The sequence below is a fragment of the Piliocolobus tephrosceles genome, chromosome 19 (genome assembly GCF_002776525.5).
Source record: "Piliocolobus tephrosceles isolate RC106 chromosome 19, ASM277652v3, whole genome shotgun sequence".
In the NCBI taxonomy this organism is placed as follows: Eukaryota; Metazoa; Chordata; class Mammalia; order Primates; family Cercopithecidae; genus Piliocolobus; species Piliocolobus tephrosceles.
Window position 1 is genome coordinate 25,468,295 of NC_045452.1, and position 20,548 is coordinate 25,488,842.

At 43.4% G+C, this 20,548-nt stretch overlaps 1 protein-coding gene across 4 annotated transcripts in view; it reads right to left on the reverse strand.

Moving 5' to 3' along the window:
• EFCAB6 (EF-hand calcium binding domain 6) overlaps positions 1-20,548 on the reverse strand; it is a 304,195-nt gene that overhangs the window by 62,476 nt on the left and 221,171 nt on the right. For all 4 annotated transcript variants that reach the window (XM_031934644.1, XM_031934643.1, XM_031934646.1 and 1 more), the window contains 2 exons: positions 12,213-12,407; positions 1,392-1,547 (listed from right to left, as the gene is read on the reverse strand). In XM_031934644.1, coding sequence (XP_031790504.1) covers positions 1,392-1,547; positions 12,213-12,407 — 351 coding nt within the window. The remainder of the gene's footprint in view (positions 1-1,391; positions 1,548-12,212; positions 12,408-20,548) is intronic.

A 20,548-nucleotide genomic window follows, 5' to 3' on the forward strand; every position in this document is an offset into this window, starting at 1 on the left:
AAGAAATAGGATAATTTGACTTCAGGGAAAAAGTGCTATGTAGAAAAGAAAAGTGATGAGCTAGTCACAGCAATGTAGATCTAGGATGTGGAGCGAACCAAAACTGATACAGCAATACGATAGGCATGTGGCATGTGGAGGTAAGTTCTCGTGCGTTTCCGTGGGGTAATGGAGGCTGAAGGGGGTGAGATGGTTGGTGGCATGGGATGAGTGGAAAATAGTTAAACCTACATTTTCTTGGTAGTAAGTCAATATAAACTGCTTAAAAGTGAAAAATCAAGAAGTTGCAATATATGCCTGTCACTTAGAAGTAGGGACATCCAGCTGGGCACAGTGGCTCACACTTGTAATCCCAGTACTTTGGGAGGCCGAGGCGGGCGGATCATGAGGTCAGGAGATCGAGAGCATCCTGGCTAACATGGTGAAATCCCATCTCTACTAAAAATACATAAAATTACCCGGGCGTGCTGGTGGGCACCTGTAGTCCCAGCTACTCTGGAGGCTGAGGCAGGAGAATGTCATGAACCCGGGAGGTGGAGACTGCAGTGAGCCGAGATCATGCCACTGCACTCCAGCCTGGGGGACAGAGCGAGACGCCATCTCAAAAAAAAAAAAAAAAAAAAAAAAAAAAAAGAAGAAGAAGAAAAAGAAGTAGGGACATTCACTATCAAAAGATATCAGTCAACAGTGTTGGAAGTTGTTGACTTTGGATAGGGAAATAAGGGCTGCAGCAGGGCAAACGAACTGCTGGTTTTAGTAACCAGCCTCGTAGAACTATGTGATTCCTGCCAAAGTGCCTGAATAACTTGAATAAAATAAAAACTAATGTTGACTGGGCACAGTGGCTCACACCTATAATCCCAGCACTTTGGGAGGCTGAGGTGGGTGGATCACCTGTGGTCAGGAGTTTGAGACCAGCCTGGCCAACATGGTGAAACCCCGTCTCTACTGAAAATACAAAAATTGGCCAGGTGTGGTGGCAGGTGCCCGTCATCCCAGCTATTTGGGAGCCTGAGGCAGGAGAATCACTTGAACCCAGGAGGTAGAGGTTGCAGTCAGCCGAGATCGTGCCACTGCACTCCAGCCTGGGTGACAAAGCGAGACTCCATCTCAAAAAAACAAAACAAACAAACAAACAAAACACTAATGTTAAGAAATGGTGGCACTGCTGCTAAGACACATCAGGAAAAGTTATGCATTTGTCAGAGGGCTTTCTTTTATTGCTTTGGGTGGACTCAAACCCATTCTAGTGTAACCCAGCCAACAGGAAGACATGGAGGATATTTTCATCTCAGAAGGCTGTTTGGGAGGACATACAGAAGAAACAAAGGCAATTCTCCAGTATGTTTTTCAGGGCCGTGAGAAACATATTTAACTTAGGCGAAAAAGACCTGTTCAGCAGATTGGTCAGCTCCCCTTCCGTAAGAGAACAGCCACATTCTTCCAGCACCTTCTGCATCTTGCATATGGATATGTAGTTGGTTTTGGATTTATCGATTTTGGTGAATGCTTTGCTGATATCTTGATAGTGGTCCGCAAGCTTATCCCTGAAAGAGAGTACATTGCAGATATGCCCTAAAATCAGGAAAACAAATAACTCCTTTAAAGCAAACATTTCATGATTATTCTAATGCAATGAGCCGATGGCTCATCTAAGAACTAATTTTGAAGATGTTTTACAGCCTCAGCGTAACACTGACATTAAAAGATATCCCGGAAAAATTGTAAGTCCGTATCATTATCATTTTGTTATTACCATCATTAGCAAAACCACGCTAGAGAAAGTACAGCTTTGTCTTTGTACTGGAATTGATACTTTAAAAACGGAACCGAGAATGGAAAAAGCTAGTGATTTTACCTACAGATATGTGAAATACACACTCTTTCTCAATCAACACGAGCTGAGCACCTGTGACGTGCCAGATGCTCCTGTAGGTGCTGGGGCATGTCTAGTGAATCAAAGGGGCATCCCTAGAAGGATTTCCATTCCAGTAGTGGGGAGACAGACAATAAACAGAAGATAGAAGTATAGCATGGTGGGAGAGTAGGTTCACAGGCGAAAAAAAAAAAAAACGACAGTAGGTTTGTGGGTTTGTAGGCTTATAGGCACTTTGGCTGTAGGCTCTTTTTCTTCAGCAAAGACTGGGATGCAAAAGAGTCAGCCAGGGACTGGAGAACAGCTAGTGCCAAGGCCCTAAGGAGGAGTGGAGAAGAGCAGCATGTGAAGAGTGTGGAGATGAACGGGGCCTTGTCGGTGCTAGGGCAAGGGAGTGCCAGAGACCCTGTTTTTTCTTTTTCTTTTTTTAACCAGGCATTTTTATTATTAAGAAACAGCCATCATGTGGTGTGCATCAGTGGGCAAATCAAGGGCCATGTAGTGCCAAAGACCCCCTGGTGTTTTTTTTTTTTTTTTTTTTTGAGATGGAGTGTTGCTCTGTTACCCAGGCTGGAGGGCAGTGATGCGATCTCGGCTCACTGCAACCTCCACCACCTGGGTTCATGCCATTCTCCTGCCTCAGCCTCCCTAGTAGCTGGGACTACAGATGCCCACCACCACGCCCAGGTAATTTTATGTATTTTTAGTAGAGACGGGGTTTCACTGTGTTAGCCAGGATGGTCTTGATCTCCTGACCTCATGATCCTCCCGCCTCGGCCTCCCAAAGTGCTGGGATTACAGGCTTGAGCCACCATGTCCAGCCAACCTGGTTTTTTTTTTTAAACTAGGCTTTTTATTGTTAAGAAACAGCCACTGACCAGGCGTGGTGACTCACGCCTGTAATCCCAACACTTTGGGAGGCCATGGTGGGTGGATCACAAGGTCAGGAGTTCGGGACCACCCTGGCCAACATGGTGAAACCCCGTCTCTCCTAAAAATACACAAAAATTAGCCGGGTGTGGTGGTGGGCATCTGTAATCCCAGCTACTAGAGATGCTGAGGCAGGAGAATCACTTCAACCTGGGAGGCAGAGTTTGCAGTGAGCCGAGATCATGCCACTGTACTCCAGACTGGGCAATAGAGCAAGACGCTGTCTGAAAGAAAAAAAAAAGAAAGAAAGAAAAAGAAAAACAGCCACCACATGGTGTGAATCCATGGAAAAATCAAGGGCCATGCTGCCGTCTCAAGTACGCACTCACATGTGACCTCTCAGCCCTGCAAGGCGGTGTCATCAGCCCTACTTTCTTTTTTTTTTTTTTTTTTTTTTTTGAGACGGAGTCTTGCTCTGTTGCCCAGGCTGGAGTGCAGTGGCCGGATCTCAGCTCACTGCAAGCTCCACCTCCCGGGTTTACGCCATTCTCCTGCCTCAGCCTCCCGAGTAGCTGGGACTACAGGCGCCGCTACCTCGCCCGGCTAGTTTTTTGTATTTTTTAGTAGAGACGGGGTTTCACCGTGTTAGCCAGGATGGTCTCGATCTCCTGACCTCGTGATCCGCCCGTCTCGGCCTCCCAAAGTGCTGGGATTACAGGCTTGAGCCACCGCGCCCGGCATCAGCCCTACTTTCTAGGCCAGGAACAGGACAGCATGAGAGCCCAGGGTGGAATCAGGACAAGACCAGGCCTTTCCCTCACAGTGAGGGAGACAGAGACAGCATCTGTCTGTCGCTCCCAGCTTCGGGGCTGATGTTCTTGCAGGATGTGTGATCTCAAGTCTCTGTGATTCAGAGACACTGAGTTTTCAGTCTGGGAAAATTCTCTCCTAACTTGAAAAAGTTGCAGATAAGGAACTCAAAAAGTGCAGAAATCTTCAAGAAGAAACAATCTTGCACTTGATCTATGGTGGATGGGCTGTAAATTCAATAATTTCAACTCACCCAGGTCCCTGAAAATGTCTTCCTTACAAACTGAGTAATATGCCTGTCTGATGGGCTGAGACGTGAATTCCTCAGGGGAAAGAATGTGCTATAAATTCTAGAGACGAAATCTTTGGTGGTAATTGGCTACCACTTCAGGTATGTATTTGTGGGAGAGGATGCCTAGAAAAAATAATCCATAGGAACAGAAACATCAGGACTCTGGGAGAGGCGAGATTCCGTGGGAACGTTCAGGGTGGTGGTGGAGAGCAGCATTTACTTTGAAGCCACGGGGGTGATCAGCTCCCTTGTCTTGCTGGCCTCCAGCTTGGAATGGGCTCCCATGACATTTGAGTACTTCATACAAACGACTGCAGGAACCGCGCTGTGCGTGTATACCAACAGCAGCAATATTCTGGATTCCCCTACAGGTGTACATTGAATTCAGTCCCATGTTGCAGAATGATTACTCATCATCACAACTATTATATTCCACTTAATTCTTCAAAATGAAAGCAAATGAAGGTAGAAAAAAAAATCCAAACTTTTTTTGAGATACATATTTTTAGAAAATTGAAGCATTCAGCGTTTCTTGGACTGGTTTCCAGGCGGTAATTATTTCCCTTGCTGAGTAAATATGTGCACAGAGTAAATGAGGGTTTAGAGCACAGATCATAGCACAGTGCCAAACAGAAACGGTGTCAGCCGACACTCAGCGACAAAGCTGCACTGGGTCTGTGTCCAGTTCCTGCTCTGGGCAACAAGACAGAGGCCAGAAGGGGGCACTGTTATGGCCAATGGACAGCCACAGAGCCCCTCACACCCAGGCCTCAGCCACAGGCCTCCCCACTCTGGTGCTGCTGAAAAATTGCACACCTCTCCATTTGCATTTTCCAGTGAGCCTGTGTTATGTGGCTCATTTACTGCTGCTATTCTGATTCTGAATCTTCAACTGAGACTCAAGCAAAAAGAGCAAGGCATGGAAAATAAATGCAAAAAGAGAAAAAGATTTTACTTAATCTTCAAAATGTATTTTAGGGTACTCCAAACAAAATGAATTCCCTTAGATTTCAGAGGCAAATACAAAACTGTGGTCACTTGAATGGAACATGACTCACATCTGTCAATCTGATCAGAGTGTCAGTATAGATGAGGAGGTAAAAAAAAAAAAAAAAAGAAAAAAATCCTGGAAACATTGAATCTTCATTGGAAAGACCCACTGACAGCAAAATCTAAAAACAGGCCATCCTAAAGGACAAGGTTATTTGGGAATTTTTACAAGCCGATATTTTCGAGGAAACCGAAATTGGTCATGCATTTGTCTTCTTTACTAAGAGAGCATGGGTGGGGCAAGGGGGAGTGGGTGAGAGTGAATTTAGTTAATTGAGCTCGATGATCTGAAATGCATTGTCTTGCAGCTCGCAGTTCTTTTAGCTGTACTCCCATGCTCCGTGTGGAACAGAGGTACAGACAGAGAAAGAGTGTACTGGGAGTGCCCAGGATGCACGGTTTCTCTCCTAGAGCCTCATTACTCACAAGTGGCAGGAAAGACGAGAAGAGAAGACACGAGCGGGTAATGAGGCCAACCCTGTCTAGTAAAGATAAATTCCACTTTTTCATTAGCTTTATGGCATATTTGATTTATACCAATCTTGTGCATATTTTACTTTGAATTTCACAAACTCAATTCTCTGCTTTCAGGCTTCATAACTCAGTAACTTAGACGTAATTCAGGGGTGTGTTCAAACTGCTCTTCTCTTAAACCCCGTTTAGCTATTACATTTCATCCTTGTGTCCTTGGCATTCTCGGTTCCTCTGGCGATTCATTCATTCATTCAGGTGCTATGGGAGGTGGTGGGACAGAGAGTGAATCTTGCCTTTTGAAATGACAGACAGGAGACAGACTCACAAACATGTAAGAGCAAGATGGAGCTAAGGCAGAGCTATAGAGCAGCAGGTAAGAGCCACATGTGTAGGGGGTGTGGATGGGAGACCAAGGATTGCGATCATGCCAAGAAAATATATCTCATTGCTGTAGTCACATCATACGCAGCCCAATTTTTTTCTCTGTTATAAATGTTAAAAATATGACATAAGTAGCTGGGCGCAGTGGCTCATGCCTGCAATCCCAGCACTTTGGGAGGCCGAGGCAGGAGGATCACCTGAGGTCAGGAGTTTGAGACCAGCCTGATCAAAATGGAGAAACCCCGTCTCTGCTAAAATTACCAAAGTAGCCGGGCGTGGTGGTGCATGCCTTAATCCCAGCTACTCAGGAGGCTGAGGCAGGAGAATTGCTTGAACCTGGGAGGCAGAGGTTGCAGAGAGCTGAGATTGTACCATGGCACTCCGGCCTGGGCAACAAGAGTGAAACTCCGTCTCAAAAAATTTGAAAGTAGGCTGGATATGGTGGCTCATGCCTGTAATCCCAGCACTTTGGGAGGCTGAGGTGTGAGGATCATGAGGCCAGGAGATGGAGACCATCCTGGCTAACACGGTGAAACCCCATCTCTACTAAAAATACTAAAAGATTAGCCAGGCGTGGTGGCAGGTGCCTGTAGTCCCAGCTACTCGGGAGGCTGAGGCAGGAGAATGGCATGAACCTGGGAGATGGAGCCTGCAGTGAGTTGAGATCATGCCACTGCACTCCAGCCTGGGTGACAGAGCAAGACTCTGTCTCAAAAAAATAAAATAAAAATAAAAATAAAAAATAAAAAATAAAATTGAAAGTAGACAAAGAGTTGCTGGATGGATTAAAAAACAAGACCCAACTATATGCTGTCTATAAGAAACTCACTTCACCTATAAAGACACATATAGACTGAAAGTAAAGAAATGGAAAAAGATATTCAATGCAAATGGAAACCAAGGAAGAGCAGGAGTAGCTATACTTATATCAGATAAAATAGACTTTTAGTCAAAAACTCAAAAGACCTGAAGGCCATTATTAATATAAAGGGATCAACTCAACAACAGGATATAACAATAGTAAATATAGGTTCATCCAACACTAGAGCACCCAAATATATAAAGCAAATGTTAATATATCTAAAAGGAGAGCTAGATTGCAATACAATAATAGCAGCAGACAACATCCACTTTCAGCAATGGGCAGATCATCCAGACAGGAAATCAACAAAGAAACATGAAGTTAAACTATGGTCTAGGTCTAATGGAGCTAACAGACATTTACAGGACCTGTCATCCAACTGCTGCAGAATACAGATTCTTTTCATCAGCACATGGATCATTCTCCAGGATACATCATATGTTAGGCCACAAAACATGTCTCAGCCAATTTGGAAAAGTCAACATAATATCAAGTATCTTTTCTGAAATGGAATAAAACTAGAAACCAATAAAAAGAGGAACTTTGGAAACTGTACAAATATATAGAAGTTAAACAACATGCTCCTGAATGACCAATGGTCAATGAAGAAATAAAGAAGATTAAAAATTTATTGAAACAAATGAAAATGGAAATACAACATACCAAAAATCTATGGGATACAGCAAAAGCAGGGCTAAGAGGGACATGTATAGCAATAAATGTCTACATAAAAAAAAAAATAGAATGACTTTGCATAAACAATCCAACAATGCACCTCAAGAAACTAGAAGGGCAAGAAAAATCCAAACGTAAATTAGTAGAAAGGAAGAAATAAAATCAGAGCAAAAATAAATGAAATTGAGACTCAAACAATACAAAAGATCAATAAAATTAAAAGTTGGGTGTTGAAAAGATAAATAAAATTGACAAACTTTTAGCTAGATGATGAAAAAAAGAAAGTCCAAAAGAATTAAATCAGAGATAAAAAAGGAAGTATTACAAGGTTAGAGATGACAGAAATAGAAAGTATCATTAGAGACTGCTAATGAAAAACTACATGCTGACAAATGGAAAACCTAGAAGTGGATAAATTTCTATCAAGATTGAACCATGAAAAAGCAGAAAATCTGAACAGACCAAAAATCAGTAACAACATCAAAGTAGTAATAAAAAGTCTCCCATCAAAGAGAAGCCTAGGACTTGATGGCTTCACTGCTAAAATCTTCCAAACATTTAGAGAAGAACTAATACCTGCTCTACCCAAACTTTTTCAAAAAATTGAAGAGTAGCGAATACTTGCAAACTCATTCTATAAGGCCAGTAATATCCCAATACCCTAAGCAAACAAGAACACTACCCAAAAAGAAAACTACAGGCCAAAATTCCTGATGAACATATATGCAAAAATCCTCAGCAAAATACTAGCAAACCAAATTCAACAACACATTAAAAGGATCATTCACCATGACCAAGTGGAATTCATCCCAGGGATGCAAGGATGGTTCAACATATACAAATTAATAAATGTGATACTTCACATCAACAGAATAAAGGACAAAATTACATGATAATTTCAACAGATGCTGAAAAAGCACTTTATAAAATTCAACATCCTTTCATGATAAAAACTCTCCTTACAATGAATATAGAAGCAAAATACCTCAACACTATACAGGCCATATTTGACAAACTCAAAGCTAATATGATACTAACCAGGGAAAAGCCGAACGTCTTTACACTAAGATCTGGAATAAGACAGGATGGCCACTTTTACCACTTCTATTCAACATAGTACTGGAAGTCCTAACCTGAGCAATTAGGCAAGAGAAAGAAATAAAGGCATCCAAATTGAAAGGAAGAAGTCAAATTAGCCTTGTTTGCAGATGACATGATCTTATACTTAAAAAAAACCTAAAGACTCCACCAAAAAATTCCTAGCACTGATAAGCAAATTCAGTAAAGTTGCAGGATACAAAATCAGTACACAAAAATCAGTAGCATTTCTATATGTTAACAGTGATCAATCCAAAAAAGAAATAAATAAAGCAATCCCATTTACAACATCTACAAAGAACATAAAATACCTAGAAATCAGCTGAACCAAAGAAATGAAAGATCTATACAGAGAAAACTGTGAAACGCTGATGAAAGAAATTAAGGACGACACAAGTAAAAATGAAATGATATTCCTTGCTCATGGATTGAAAGAATTTATATTGTTAAAATGTCTATACTATCCAAAGCAATCTACTAATTCAAGCAATCCCTACCAAAGTATCAAATGACATTCTTCACAGAAATAGAAAAAACAATCCTAAAATTCATATGGAACCACAAAAGATCCCAATTAGCTAAAGCAATCCTAAGCAAAAAGAACAAAGCTAGAGGCATCACGCTACCTGATTTCAAATTATACTACAAAGTTTTATATTTACTAAAATAGCATTGTACTGGCATAAAAGCAGACACATAGAACAATGGAACAGAGTAGAGAACCCAAAAGTAAATCCATGCACTTACAGCAAATTCATTTTTGTCAAAGGCACTGAGAACACACACTGGGGAAAGAAAAGTCTTTTTAATAAATGGTGCTGGGAAAAATGAATATCCACATGCAGAGGAATGAAACTAGATCCCCATCTTACAACATAGACAAAAATCAACTCAAAATGGATTAAAAACTTAAATGTAAGACCATAAACTATCAAACTACTAGAATAAAACATTGGGGGAAATGCTACAGGACATTGGTCAGGGCAAATATTTTTTGGATAAGACCTCAAAAGCACAGGCAACAAAAGGAAAAACAAACAAATGGGATTACATCAAGCGGAAAAGCTACTGCACCATGAAGGGAACAAAGTGAAGAGGCCACCTACTGAGTCAGAGAAGATATTTACAAACTCCCCATCTGACAAGGGATTAATAACCAGAATACACAAGGAACTCCAACAACTCAACAACACAAAAAGAAATAACCTGATTCGAAAATGGCCAAAATACCTGAATAGACATTTCTCAAAAGAGACATACAAAGTGGCTAAGACGTATGAGAAAAATGCTCAAGGTCACGGATCATCAGGGAAACGCAAGTTAAAACCACAATGAGATATCATCTCACCCCAGTTAGAATATCTATCATCAAAAAGACAAAACAGAAGTGCTGGTGAAGATGCAGAGAAAGTGGAACACTCATCCACTGTTGGTGGCAATGCATAATACTATGAAACACAGTATGGAGATTACCCAGAAAACTAAAAACACAACTACTATATGATCCAGAAATTCTAGAATACTGCTGAGTATATCTCCAAAAGAAAGGAAATCAGTATATCAAAGAGATGTCTTCATTTCCATGTTCATTGCAGCGCTGCTCACAATAGCCAAGATCTGAAATGAACCCAAGTGTCCACCACCAGATGAATGAAGAAAATGTGGCACACATACTCAGTGGAATATCATTTAGCCATAAAAAAGTGGAAAATTGTCATTCACAGCAACATGGACGGAATCAGACATCATTATGTGAAGTGAAACAAGCCAGGCACAGAAAGACAAATGTCACACATTCTCACTCATATGTGGGAGTTTAAAAAGTTGATCTCAGCCAGGCTCAGTGGCTCACACCTGTCATACCAGCCCTTTGGGAGGCTGAGGTGGGTGGGTGAGCTCAGGAGTTTGAGACCAGCCTGGGCAACATGGTGAAGCCTCATCTCTACTAAAAATACAAAAATGCGCTAGGTGTGGTGGTGTGCACTGGTAGTCCCAGCTACTCAGGAGGCTGAGGTGGGAGGATCACAATGTGAGCCTGGAAAGTTGAGGCTGCAGTGAGCCATGATGGAGCCACTGCACTCCAGCCTGGGTGAGGAAAGTGAGACACTGTCTTAAAAACAAACAAACAAACAAACAAACAAACAAACAAAACGGTTGATCTCATGCAGGTAGAGAGTAAATTACCAGAGGCTAATTTACCAGAGGTTATCAGAGGCTGGGAAGGGAAGGGTCGGGAGGGGAAAGATAAGAAAAGCTGGGTAAGGGGTATAAAAATACAATTTAATAGAAAAAATAAATTATAGTATTTGATAGTACAGTAGGGAAATTATAGTTAACAATAATTTTATTGTTATATACAATTATATAACAATAAAATGTTATATTGAAATACATAAAAATTTTATTGTATACTTCAAAGTAGCTAGATTTAAAAATATCTAAAAGAGTATAATTGGATTGTTTGTAGCACAAATGATAAATGCTTGAGGTGATGGGTTCCCCATTTACCCTGAAGTGATTATTACACATTGCATGCCTGTGTCAGGATATCTCATGTAACCATAAACATATGATCCTATTATGTACCCACAACATTTTTAAAAAATATAGCTAGAAGAGAAGATTTGTAGAATTTGTAGAAAGATAAAGGTTTGAGATGGATATCCCAATTACCCTGATTTGATCATTACACATTGTATACAAGTATCAAAATATTACACATACCCTCCAAATATGCACAACTCTTAAAATCAGTTTTAAAAAAGGGAAAAGAATCATGTACGCTCCCACCATCCAAATCCAGTGGGGTACCTTCTGCACAGCATCTTCTGGTCCATTTGATATTGTTCCATTCACGGTACACATACTGCCCAAAACCTAACTGCCTGTTAGCCCTTTACACAAACGTTTCCGTGTTCTTCCACAGTGGCCGCAGCAGGCATGGGCAATTTCATGCTCTTTCAGGCTGCTCTTTGCTAAGCCAGTGCACTAATTTGGGATTGGAAGGTATTCCCTTTGTTGTCGTTTTGCTGTTAAAGACACACTGCACTTTGGGAGGCCGAGGCAGATGGATCACTTGAGGTCAGGAGTTCAAGACCAGCCTGGCCAACATGGCGAAACCTCACCTCTACGAAAAATACAAAAATTAGCTGGTCGTGGTGGTGTGTGCCTGTATTCCCAGCTACTCAGGAGCCTGAGTCAGGAGAATCGCTTGAACCCTGGAGGTGGAGGTTGCAGTGAGTTGAGATAGTGCCATTGCACTCTAGCCTGGGAGACAGAGCAAGATTCCATCTCAAAAAAAAAAAAAAAAAAAAAAGACACACTGCAGGTCACCCCTTCCAGTTGCTAAGCTGTTGGCTTATTCTGAATTATTTCTTGGGGACAAAGTCCTGAAAGTAGAAGTGTGAGTTAAAGGATATGTCTGGTTCTTTCCTTTATTCATTCAACAGATATTACTGGGTGCCTGTTTGGTGCCAGACACCAGGTAAAGTGACAGACATCCCTATGGAGCCTGCATTCTAGTTGGGCCAAGGGAGTGGCCAGGCAATACACCATCCACAACTTAAAAGGATCATTTTCAAGGGTGACCCACAAATATGATGGATGATATAAGATTGTGACTGGGTAAGATGGAATGGGCTATAGCTTTTCAACTACTCTTTGACTTCGCACCAATTTCTAGAATCGACAGCAGTGAACAAGCATGATCATTTCCCTGTCACTTTGCCAGCATGGGAAGATACCATTTTAAAATAACTTGTGCTGTGAAGCCAGATGTAAAGGGAGACTTCCAGATGAAGGCCCTGTGGTCCTTCCTCACTCACCTGGCTGCCACGGCCTTCTCTGTGCTCTGCTGCAGCTCCTTCATCTCTTCCTGTAGCTGCTGTGGCTTCGTAAAATGCCCCATGAAGTTGAAATAATCCTCTGCGCAGGGCCGATGGACAGCAGGTGAATAGTTAACACCCAGTTTCTGTAAAAATTCCTGGTAAGTAATGTGCCCTTTTCCCTCGGTGTCGTAGCTTAAAAAAACAAAAACAGAAACAGAAAGCACTTCTCAGTAGCCACTAAGGTGTGCTGGTGCTCAGGGTTTGGAAAATGCCTGCACCATCCATGAGGAGATCATCTTCCGTCCCTCACTACTCAGAGCCCACCCTGTGGTGGTACCAGCGGCATCAGCCCTGCCTGGCAGAGCTGGAAATGCAGTTCAGGCTTCACTCCTGATCCAATCGGCATGCCCCGCATGTTAACAAGGACCCAGGTGACTCACAGGCACATCAGCATTCAGGACGGTCACGCCACACATGCACACATGGCCTGCCCGGCGAGAGAGCAACCTAAGCCACTCACCTGTCATTCTACTAGAAACACAGTTGTGACTACAGAAAATTAAAGTCAACCCCTCCATAGGTTTAGCAGGTGTTTTTGTTGTTTTTTGTTTTGTGTTGTTTTTGAGACAGAGTCTCACTCTGTGGCCCGGGCTGGAGTACGGTGGTGCGAGCTGGGCTCACTACAACCTCTGTCTCCGAGGCTCAAGTGATTCTCCTGCCTCGGCCTCCCGAGTAGCTGGGATTACAGCGCCGGCCACCACTCCTGGCTAATTTTTCTATTTTCAGTAGAGACGGGTTTCACCATGTTGACCAAGCTGGTCTCAAACTCCTGATCTCAGGTGATCCGCCCGCCTCGGCCTCCCAAAGTGCTGGGATTACAGGCGCGAGCTGCTGCACCTCGCCCATTCAGCAGTTTATTAAATTGAATACTTACCTGTGAGAGGAACTATGCTAAGGTTTAGAAGAAAATTCTTTAAAAAGCATATTCAATCTTAAAACTCGAATGAGTGAATGTCACTTGATTCAAAGATGGTAAAATTCCCCATTTTGTCTTTGAAGAGATGACAATTACGTACAGCCAATGAGAGAGGCCAGTAAGGAAAACAAGATAAGAATTATGCTATGCACCTTTTATGTCATTTTCTATTATTGAGATTTTTCTGAATTAGAACTCATTAAAAAAGGCATAATGGAGGGTTTTTATCTCCCAACGTTGTTCAAATAGAATAGAATTACTTCAGTAAAAATTTTAAGGCAAATTGCCAATTTTCTTTAAAGAAAGAAAGCATTTATTTTTACAGAAAGATCTTGGTCCTCATCTAATCGATAAAAATGGCATTTGCAGATGTGATTTTCCCCAGATGAACTCAGAGTTACAAGGAATGAGACTACATTTAAACAATGTTGGCAGCATAATTCTCCCATCAGGATGTTGCTTGGGCATTTGTCTGATGGAGTAGAAGTACAATCGGTTTTCCTTTGAGAGGTAGAGCTCCCTTTTGCTCTGCTCGTTAACTGACGAGATCCTGGAGGATCTATGGAACCCACAGTTGCCTGCGACACACTAAACCCTGTGTGACTGTTTGAGCTGACTTAATAATAAAGAAAATGTCCTTATTGACCACATTCTTGTCCTCAAGGGGAAGGGGTGGTGGGTAGGAGAGAAAGCAGAGAGATGTTTGGGTAAATGTTGCTTCATGCACTTGTGTTAACACTTGCAGAGGCTCTAGGCCGGGCACGGTGGCTCAAGCCTGTAATCCCAGCACTTTGGGAGGCCGAGACGGACGGATCACGAGGTCAGGAGATCGAGACCATCCTGGCTAACACGGTGAAACCCCGTCTCTACTAAAAAATACAAAAAACTAGCTGGGCGTGGTGGCGGGCGCCTGTAGTCCCAGCTACTCGGGAGGCTGAGGCAGGAGAATGTTCACGCTCCTGGGAGGCGGAGCTTGCAGTGAGCTGAGATCCGGCCACTGCACTCCAGCCTGGGCGACAGAGCAAGACTCCGTCTCAAAAAAAAAAAAAAAGAAAAAAAAAAAAACTTGCAGAGGCTCTCAGGAGTTGGAAGACCACCACCCTTCCCAAAGGCCATGTGGGCCTGTCCCCACAGGTGCCCATGAGGGCTCTCTCCATGCTCCCTTGCCTTCTGTGCCCTGCAGATCCCTGCTCCTCTGCCATGTGTCTGCCATGCACCTGCTGCCTCTACACAGCATTCGCCCCATTCTCCACACAGACTCCACCTGACAAGGTAAGAAAAGCCCCCTTGGATGACTTCCTCCACTACTTTGCAGGCAGGGTGCAGATAGAGGGCTCTAGGTAAACACCAGCTCACCGGCTCTTCACCCGGCAAGGCCCTTTCCTGCTCCAGGGATCAGTTCCTCAGCTGGGAGCCCTCACGGGCAGTCCTAGACATGAGGTCTCAGGACAGTGCCCCGCCCAGCTCCTCCTGAGACCATCAGCTCCTCATCCCCTGCAGACCTTTTCAGGTGTCTGTTATGAGGATGACCTTAATTTTGCAACCCAGAAAAGTACGCTTCCACCTTTATTCAGTTAATTTTGTTTTTAAAACCCAACAAGACAACACATCCTCAGAAAGAGGCCTGTGGGCTCTGCAGTTCCTGAGGTTTCTCCTGTGGCTGTGGAAGAGCTGTGGTCTCAGCAGCTCCATCAGGGGCAAGCACCTCCAGGAGGGGCCTCCCTGTTGCTGGTGATGCTAAGATGGCTGCAGGGAGGAAGCTGAATTTCACATGGACATACCTAGGAGGCAGAAGGGCTGCCATTTCTTGAGCTTCTAGGGTGATCCCAGGGCCATGCCTCTCTCCTTGAACTACATCAGGACTCTAACTTGCCTTGTGGCACCAGGGCAATGTAATAATACAAACCTGGTCAAGACGCCCTCTGAATAAAGCTCCCAGGGGTTCCTCATTCTGACAGGAGTGTTCCTAACAGAATGGTCCACAGCCTAACCACCTGACAAGCAGCCCCCAGAGAACAGTGCACCTCTTTTGGAAACTTCTTTCTCCTCCTAAGTCAAAAGAACCATGACCGTGCCTTCCTCTGAGCTCCTCAAGGCGCGGTGAGGACCGGATGGGTTAGTGCACATGCGGATACATGGGGCGTGCATGTTGGCATTTGCAACTGCTCTGTGCCACTCAAAATTTCTCCCACATCCTGCCTCCATCCAGTTCCTAGGTCCATGTCGTATCTGCCTACTAGATGGCAGGTTTCTTGAGGAGAAACTATGGTTTATTCATTTTTTACAAATTCACAGCATCCAGCAACACACTTTGCATGAGCTACGTTATCCATTCATGGCTGCTGGGCTAAGAAAAGTGAAGGGAGTTCATTTCTAAGGAAGGACTGCCCTCCTGGTGTGCTGTGCTCAAGGGTTTACCAACAACAAACTTTCCATCATGACACTGGAACTGAATGAAAAGGCATTCTTAATTACTTCATTAATAAAGATCAGAAACATTCTATTCTCAGCCAAATGAACAGAAGACTAGATTGCACAACTGCAACTAAAATATTGTTGTGAATGTGATTAATAAGCAAGCTAATTCAGCTTACATAACCTCACCGTTCATTGTATAATCCTTTGTGTAACATTTTTAAAAACCAACTTGCCTATAAAGGTTGAATTTTCAAATGGTTCAGCAACAGATGTGCCAGGAAAAAATGTGCACATAAACAGAGGACCCACAAAAACTCACATTTGTGGATGGTGATGGCCACTCATTTATGATACAATCACATTACTCTGCCCATTTATTGTACACACAGCAATTCGATTGTACACATAATTTGAGTATGCTCACATTGATTGGTCTGCTTTGCTGAGAATGTCTTAGTCCTTTATGCTCAGTTTAGGCACTTAATTCTCACATACATTTCAGAAGTATCTTCAAATGCCACTGTCCCTAGAGTTATAGGGCAGAATGAGGAGGTGTGGTGTAAGCCCTGTTGATGGCCTAGGCCAGGCAGCAGAGGCAGACACAGTACCTCATGCAGATGGGGACACAAGGAATTCTCTCAGGTAGCATCTTGGAGGGAGGTCTGATGACTCAAATATGAAATGAAAGTGCCTGATATGGTTTGGATTTGTGTCCCTACCCAAATCTCATGTCAAATTGTAATCCCCAGTGCTGGAGATGGGGCCTAGTGGGAGGTGACTGGATCCTTCATGAGTGGTTTAGCACCATCCTCATTGTGCTGTTCTCGTGATAGTGAGTTCTCATGAGATCTGAATGTTTGAAAGTGTGTGGCACCCCCTACCACCTTCATCCTGCTCTGGCTACATGAAGCACTGGCTCCCTTTTTTTCCTTCCACCATGATTGTAAGTTTCCTGAGGCCTCCCCAGAAGCCGAGCGGATGCCAGCATCATGCTTCCTGTACAGCCTGTGGAACAGTGAGCCGATTACACCTCTTTTCTTTATACATTACCCAGTCTCAGGTATTTCTTTATAGCAGCGTGAGAATAGACTAATACAGTATCCAATTGCTGGAGCTGAACATGCTCAAGGGGCATATTCAGTTAAGTTCTGGTGGAATCGCAGAAGATCAGACACTATCTGCTCCAGTACCCATCAAGAGCCACAATCCACCCATTACACTCCCCAGTAAGAAGGGGGTTAGCCTTAGACAAAGACATGCCAGACTTGAGAACCACAATTCCTTCAAGGACTGCCTGCTGGGGTCCCAGATGGCTTTAATCACTGAAAGGGTCTTCATGTTGAGCTTGGAGTCCACCTGGCTAGCACACTTCCAAGTCAAACTTCTTTGTATTCAGTGCTTCTAAAAGTCAACCTCTGACATCACATCCCACTGAATCTTCCCGTTTCTGAGCTAATAATCTTGATCATTCAACCTTTTAAAATCCTTTCCCATCTTGAGGATCCCTGTTCAGAGGTTCCACCTGCCAGGCACCGAGTAGGTTCTCTCTGGGCATTGCTTTGCTTGAGCTAATAGAAATGGCCTCACTTCTTGCGAACTGAAAACCATAGGTTTTTTTTTTTTTTTTTGGTCCACATGAGTTGCTGTACACAGCACAGCTACTTTTTCATAGTCTCTTCTGTTTATATTTGAATACTGATATATAACTCACCTGCCATATCAAGAAATGTGCATAAATTGGGCATTAATTATCTCCCAAACTTTCTGGCAGGTCTGCTTGGCTAGCTAGTTTCACACAACCAACAATCTCCACGGATATTTCTGAGCCTGCTGCTTTCCTACTCAGGTCCTCCCTTTGGTGCATGTTTAGAGTACACCCTCTCCCTCTTCAGAGTTTTCTAGCGAAGTTTGTTTTAGATTCAAATAGTTGAATATTACCTGATTAAAGGAGGCTACAGAAGATGCTCGGAATGCCAAGCCCTCCCCAAGGAGGTGCCTCCCATGCCCAGGGTCAACACTGAGCGACACTCTGTGCCTGGCCTTCCAACTGAAACCACCTTTACAAAAAGTATGACACTGAGAGAAATCTGACGTCGCCGACTCTATCCTGCTTCTAACCACACGAGCTGTCGTGGCTCATTCCTGGGCATAGGCCAAGCTAACTATGGGAAGAATTTAATCTGTAATTTAACTTTAAAGCAAAGATGATAATGGTCCTTTTGCAAAACTAACCGCTTCCTTGCTCAGGGACTGAAACCACCTTTGTAAAACTCCACAAGGGGCCGGGCACAGTGGCTCATGCCTGTAATCCCAGCACTTTGGGAGGTTCAGGTGGGCGGATCACAAGGTCAAGAGATTGAGACCATCCTGGCCAACATGGTGAAACCCCATCTGTACTAAAAACACAAAAATTTGTTGGGCGTGGTGGTGCATGTCTGTAATCCCAGCTACTCGGGAGACTGAGGCAGGAGAATAGCTTGAACCCGGGAGGCGGAGGTTGCAGTGAGCCAAGATCATGCTATTATGGGCCAGCTACCTGGGCGTGAGATGGGTCATGGGGTGACCATACCCCAATCTATATGCTCAACTGCATCACAAGGAGCAGGACTTGGAGTTCCACTACTGGGCTAATTGTCAAAAAGACCAGAAGGACTCAAATACATCCAACTCTGCAATTCCAGGTCCATAAGTCATTCTATCAGCAGTTTGATCAGCCAGTGCCCAAGCTTCCTCCATCAATCAAAAACTTACTTGCTCAAGCAGCTGAAAACATAGCTGGCAGCTTAGGAATTTTCTCATGCTATGCATTTGGAGGAACTAATATGGGGGACCAGTGGCCATGGGAGGCAAAGGAATTAATGCCACAAGATAACTTCACTTCGCCTACCCTTGCCAGTGAACCAACAGCCTCAGCAAGTGTTCAGTTGTTAAAAACCTTCATAATTGGAAAGTACTGTATCACTCGATGGGGAAAGGCTTTCACAGAGGCAGTAGGAGAAACAGCCTGCCTAGGGCAACAGTATTGACAAGACTAAAAGCAAAACTCTATGGAGAAACACCCAGAATGACTCCTACTCATGAGATCCAAACCCCTTTTCTCGATTCTCTACTCTAAGCCACACTTGGCATCAGCTAGAGGCTCCAAATGCTTGGAAGACTCCCTCTGGCCTATATTGGATCTGTGAAGCACGGACATATCGGCAACTGCCAGCTAAACGGACAGGGGCATGTGTGTTAGGAACAATCAAGCCGTCCATCTTTCTGATTCCTCTAAAGCAAGGGGAACTCTTAGGATATCCAGTTTATGATGAAAATAAAAGAACTAGAAGAAGCATAATCACAAAAATAGACACAAATATCAAAAAGGATGTGGACATAGGAAACTGGAAAGATAATGAATGGCCTCCTGAAAGAATCATTAAATATTACGGGCCAGCTACCTGGGCACAAGATGGGTCATGGGGTTACCACACCCCAATCTATATGCTCAACCGCATCATAAGGTTGCAGGCAGTCCTTGAAATTATAACCAATGAAACGTCAAGGGCACTAGATTTATTGGCAATACAAGCAACACAAATGAGAAATGCTATATATCAAAATAGATTGGCTTTAGATTACCTCTTAGCCTCAGAGGGAGGAGTATGTGGGAAATTTAATTGAACCAACTGTTGCCTAGAAATTGATGATAATGGCCGAGCTGTCACGGAAATCACAGCTAGAATGTGCAAGTTGGCCCATGTTCCAGTTCAGACTTGGTCCGGGTGGTCCCCGGATTCCTTGTTTGAAGGATGGCTTTCAACCTTTGAAGGATTCAAAACCCTCATTGGTGAGTTCTTGCTTATTCTTGGCATCTGCCTCATCCTCCCTTGCCTTTTACCCCAGTTTATTAGGAGTATTCAGTCAACTATAGAGGCAATAGTAGCCTGACACACTACCGCGTGGTTGTGGCATTATCCAAATATCAGCCACTGCCAGTAGAAGCAGCTCAGCTCCGGAAAGAGGTGGCAAATAGTGGTGCTTTCTATTAACACCTTTATTATAAGAAGCACCAAAGCGGGGAATGGAACAGAAATTAAAAGAAATTAAATAATGTGTAACCAGAAATTCAGTTGTATGTAAGAAAACCCAATTCCTCCTGAGAAAGAGAAAGAGCTGGAGTCCTTTAAAAATAAACTGCCTGCTTTTCTGTGGCTAGTGAGCCTTATCTCACCTCCTTTCCCAGGCATTGTGAAGACCCTGTTTCTCTAGCTGTGCAGCTGCAAGGTCACTAGGCAGATAAACTCAAGTCGTAAAACATGTTTTTCAAAAGTAAGAAATGATGTGATGCACGTCTCAATTAATTGAGTAACTGTCTTTGTTTCTTGCTTCTGTAATATGCAAGAAACAATTGGTCTCTCTGATTCCTTAAAAACCCTGCTACAGTGTCACTGCACTCCAGCCTGGCAACAGAGTAAGACGTTGTCTCAAAACAAACAAAAAACTCCACAGGGTTAGAATTATGGTTCAGTAGTCGTGTGGCTGGACGTCACAAGATTTGTAACCTCCTCAATGGCTCCTATAGACAACATCACTATTGTGAAATCTAAGACTGCTGTTTGAAGCACCTTCAGAGCTTGCATTTTAATGGGCTAGTTGGTGCCACCTGGACTGGTACTCCATACCAAGAAACCAGATCATCTGGACTTGTGACCCCCTCCCAGGAACTGACTCAGTGCAAGAAGACAAGCTTTGACTCCCTGTGATTTCACCCCTGGCCCAACAAATCAGCACTCCCTACTCCCTAGCCCCTTGCCCCTCAAACTAGTCTCGAAAACCCCTACCCTCTGAATTCTTGGGGAGGTGCATTTGAGAAATACCTGCTATCCTTCAAGTTGGCTGGCCCTGTAGGTTATTAAACTCTTCTCTGCAGCACTTCTGTTTCAGGGAATTGGCTTTA